Source organism: Penaeus japonicus, unplaced genomic scaffold, assembly GCF_977035675.1.
Source record: "Penaeus japonicus unplaced genomic scaffold, GWHDUDI00000001_assembly GWHDUDI00000001, whole genome shotgun sequence".
Classification (NCBI taxonomy): domain Eukaryota; kingdom Metazoa; phylum Arthropoda; class Malacostraca; order Decapoda; family Penaeidae; genus Penaeus; species Penaeus japonicus.
The window spans coordinates 36,994,084-36,999,083 of record NW_028234403.1 but is presented as its reverse complement, the minus strand read 5'-3'; the positions used below and the strand labels follow the sequence as shown (position 1 = coordinate 36,999,083).

At 40.6% G+C, this 5,000-nt stretch overlaps 1 protein-coding gene across 3 annotated transcripts in view; it reads right to left on the bottom strand.

Moving 5' to 3' along the window:
• DPCoAC (dephosphocoenzyme A carrier) overlaps positions 1-5,000 on the bottom strand; it is a 32,391-nt gene that overhangs the window by 15,559 nt on the left and 11,832 nt on the right. Inside the window, exon 1 of one of the 3 annotated variants that reach the window (XM_043028549.2) lies at positions 3,280-3,331. The exons of the other annotated variants lie outside the window; for them this stretch is intronic. Within the exon in view, the coding sequence (XP_042884483.2) occupies positions 3,280-3,284 (5 nt within the window). The 5' untranslated portion in view covers positions 3,285-3,331. Of the gene's footprint in view, positions 1-3,279; positions 3,332-5,000 lie in introns of those variants that run through there. 3 annotated transcript variants of the gene reach the window in all.

Below are 5,000 nucleotides of genomic sequence, written 5' to 3'. Positions count from 1 at the left end.
TTAACGAGAAGTTACCGTGACGGTCGCTCGTCCCTTATCGATAGACGAGTCGCCATTGTACACCGTGAGGTATTACGTGACCCAGCACCAGCACCTTTGTTTTCTTGGGGTGTGTGAGAGAGATAAGATATGTAGACGTACTGGAGGGTGTAGAAAAAATAAGAGAGAGAGAGAGAGAGAGAGAGAGAGAGAGAGAGAGAGAGAGAGAGAGAGAGAGAGAGAGAGAGAGAGAGAGGGAGGGGGGGAGAGAGAGAGGGAGAGAGAGAGAGAGAGGGGGGGGGGGGAGAGGGAGAGAGGGGAGGCAACCTGATGCGGATAATAAGTTGATGCATTAAATGGTGATTGCGGGCTGAGTGTTAGCGAATGTGGTATTAAAAATTCAGCCTTGGGAGTAAGTGTCAATGATAAAAAGTATCAGCACTGGGCAGTGTAAATAATAATAAAAAAAATATCACATATGAAACAATAGACGCAGCAGCAGCATTTTAAACATTTTTTGTAAAACGTTTTAAATGATATTCATGCAAGTAGTCAAGTATGATCTCTCTGAGCAGTGCAAGAGTAAGCCGAGAATGATATACTGACTCCAACTGGCTGACTCGTAAACTATTTGAATGAGAGGATATTTGTGGCATAATCCTATCAGAAGGTAACAAGAAAATTTATAAGGAAAACAATGCACAATGAAAATTTGCACAAACTAAAACAAGTACGACTAATACCTAATTGGGAAAAAAAAAATCTATCCCTAAATCAGTATCCCAAAATATTTCTGTGCCCAAAGATGTTGCCTATGATGGGCAGTTATATGCAAATTAAATGGCAAAGCATTATCACTTGCATGCGAACAGGAGAAAGGGAGGGGAATGCAAAGGGAGCTTCATAATAAAGAATAATCAAATAGTGAGCAGACACAGATCATTATGCATGAAGAACTGTTGAATGTTAGTAAAACACAATTTGTTTAAAAATGAATAAAGACATTTCCATCATAATGAAATGAATCATTTTCTTACAGCTGGCTACCGAGCATTGGGAAATAACCTAATCTCGTCACATACATTATCTTCAACTACAATAGCAATAGAGAAAACCTAACCTATTGGGTGGCAGCGGTGGGATTCTGTGGGTTCTCCGTATGGACTAATGTGGTTATAATCTTAAAGTGCATACAATATGCTGCCATAACACCCAGGGGAACACACACAAGCAGGGATTATTTACAAAATAAAAAATAGAAACAACTAAGATTAAATACGAGTCAAGACAGAAATATGTGAGGGAAAAAGCATAGAAAAAACAAGATAAAATATTGTGATAGTGCTGAAGAGTAAGAATTAACATCTACTCTATGATGCCGGAAACATGCAATGTCCACTATGGTTTTAATATTTATATAACTATTTACTTATATTTCCTTTACTTCACCTGCTTATCTTATTGCTGAAATTATATTGTCATTATCGTTATTGCTGTTATCATAATCACCATGATAGTAATAAAGATCAATACCGATAATTCAAGAAATGAAGTAAAGAGGTGAGGTTAGGTAGTCCACATTATTAATTACTTGGAACTAACCGTGTGTAAAACAAGTTCAATAAAACCAAACCATAGGTGACAGTGACTGTGTACATGCACTCCCGGGGTCGACATGTTAACAAGACAGATAACAAATGAAGGGCGAACGACAAGGACGATTACTGGCACATTCAAATATCTCCAAAGGCATAATCGTAAGCTTATCTTCGCTTTTATCACACGTTATCGGTTATCAGTGATGTTTACCTGTGGTCTGAGAGAAAAGAGTGAGGGGGTAAAAAAAGTAGATAAAACAATATTGAAAACAAGACCCACTTGTGTGTCACTACCGTTTCAAATTACCTAGAATTGCTCCATAATTTCGACTTAATTACTACTGAATACAGACACAGGCGCCTTTTTGTCTGCTCACATTGCTTAGAAAATCATCTTTCGTTTCTCCCCCCACCCTCTTTTTTAATGTATTTTCTTTCGTAATGTCTTCCTAATATTTTATTTCTCCTTTTTCAGGTTTCGTTCTTCTTCATTACTACTTCTTCCCTTTTTTTGTTTTCTTTTTCCTTCATTCTCGTTCTAGATCTATCCATTGTATACCTTTCCTTCTTGAACATTAAATTATTTCCTCATGATGATGATACTAACAACAATAAAAAATATAATCTTTACAAAAACACTAACAAAAACTTCTTTCATCATAATTCACATCATCCTCATAAAAATAAAAACAACAGAAATAACAAAAACACGGATACTGGCACCAAACAGCCAAAACAAAGGATATTTCTCCCATCCCAAGCCCCCTCCCCCCTACACACACCGCCCACTGCAGTATCGACACTGGCATAGGCACCAACTTCCTCTGGCACTAACCCAACAACGTCCCCTTTATTAGCCTTTCATGGCCAAGAAGTTCACGACGCAAACCTTGAAATTGTTATCTAACCGGTTCGCAAAGACTGGAACAGCAGCACCCTGATCCGATTTATTTCCGGTTCTGACTGGTGATTTCATAATACCGTCAGTCAATCAATAAGCAATAAGAGTGGCGATAGCATGGCGCTAATAGTGAGAGTGATGCAATAGGATTCATTCATGTTGGATTAAAGGAATTTCATCACAAATCGAAATACTATAATCGATAGTTAAAAAAAAAGTAAAACAAGGCCGATGAATCGGAGTCTTAGCTCTTCGTAAGACAATGTTGAAATAGTGTGCGATCAATAATTGACCTTTGTGATAATAGGTTCAACCTGTGACATTCAGGCTGACCCCCTCGACATTCCTCAAGAACACGGTCACACAGGAACGAAGAACGGAAGACGGGTGAGATTTAACGTAATTATTCATACTTCTATTCACGCGCGCACGCGCACGCACGCACACACACACACACACACACACACACACACACACACACACGCACGCACACACACAGACGTGAACACGCGCGCAACCACGTGTATGGCGCAATTTTAGCCGCCTGCTTCAGTTAATGAATCCCATGTCAGGAGTTATTTTCGTGTGCATTATCGCCTCTGTCTTCTTTCATCTCTTTTTACTTTTTTTTTCGTTGTCACATTTTTTGTTCTCCAATTTATTTTCCTGTTCACCTTTTCGCTTTTAATTCTTCTTTCTCATTTCTCATCTTCGCGTCCTCCGCTCCCCTTCCCAACATCCCGAACGCATGACAAAAGCTAATCAAAAAGGTCACGAACGAATGGCGAAAAACACGATTACCTCATGGCGGCGACTCAGCGGGCGCCAGGCTCTTCTCTTGACCGTTTCCGTATGCCCCTCGGATCCAAAGGCGGGGGACGTGGGCGCGGGTAGTGGAGGGAGTCCAGAGGGGGATCGAGGGAGGGGCAATTGGAACACGTGCGCCCAGTCCTGCCGGCGTGGCTGGACTGCTGCAGAAGGCGACAGTGGAAACACCCCCGCACCAGCGCGGTTAAAACCCCCAGCCTCGCTTCCCTTCCTCTTTCTCCTCTCCCTCGCCTTCTTACTCCCTCACTTTCTTACCTTTTCTCTCCTCTCATTCACCTCTTCGAGACCGAGGAAGTGGGGAGTGGGAGGCAGAAGGAGGCTTTACTCGTGGGCGGCGAATCTCCTCTACACAGCGAAGGAGATACGGGGCGAGAGGATAAAGTTGAGGGAAGGAGAATAGCAATGAGGAAATGGAGAAAGAGGGGCAAGGAGAGGCGAGGGGACACTGTCACTGGGTTGGGGAGAGGGGGGGGTTGAGGGGCGCTAAGGACGTCTGTCAAACAAGGCGACGGTTATTAGCGGTGCTTGGCCGATCAGAGAGGACCAAAGACTATTTTCAGATCGCTCTTCCTGGAATTGTGTCGTGCACATTTGTATAAATATGCGTGTGCAATTGTGCATTTACTCATTCTTATCATATACACAGATACGCATATATCTTTATCTTTATCTATATCTATATCTATCTATCTCTCTATATGTGTATATGTGTATAAATGTATATATATATATATATATAAATATATATATATATATATATATATATATATATATATATATATATATATAACAACACACACACACACTTCCTCTAACTCGCAGAACTAACCGTGAGCGACAGAATATTATCAAAAGTGATGAGAAGTGAGTAGCGGAAACTAAAGAACAATTACTGAAAGGCGAATCAGGAAAAGCAAAAGAAAAGATAGGAAGCAAAGGCAAGGAAAAGAGAAAATTAGAAACTAATGACATGCGTGTCCGCGTCGCATGAACCTGGCCGTCATGCAATTCATGTGATATGCACCAGCAAGGCCACATAGCTCATGCAATCTCCAATACAACAAAAACGAGGAAGTTTTTACTTGTGAATGCCTTGTGCTTTTCATTATGCTTTTAATCTATGTTTGTCTCTTACTTCTGAATTCATGAGGGAGTGGAGGGCGACCAATGATCGATGAATTTAGTTTATGAACTAATCGAACAGTGTGGCTTCGATTCGTGTGGTTTACATGCTATACGAAAGGCCACGTGTTGAGAAGAGACCGACACAGCTGACTAATGCAACTCGGCACCACTTCGGATATCACGGATAACCTTAACTTGTATACTATAATCATCCTTTTAAATACTATAAAAAGTAACTCCTTCCTTCCACTAACTTCTTTATCCTTTTTTCCTTCTTTTACGTTCTCTTTGCTTTCCCTTTATACCCTCCTTTTTCCCTTATCATTTGATTGCCTTCATAATTTACCCATACCTTACACCCAGCATTCTGACACCCAGTATAGAAACACAAGACAAAGAAGGGAAGGATCAGGTAATCAATACACAGCTCAAACGACGGAAATGACTACTCGAAAGTGAGAGAAAAAAACAAAACAAGGAAAAGATTAACGAAATGAGACGCAAAGATAAGAGGAAAGAGAACTGGGAAAAAGAGAGAAAGAAATGAGGGTATATACACCTTGCAGTGT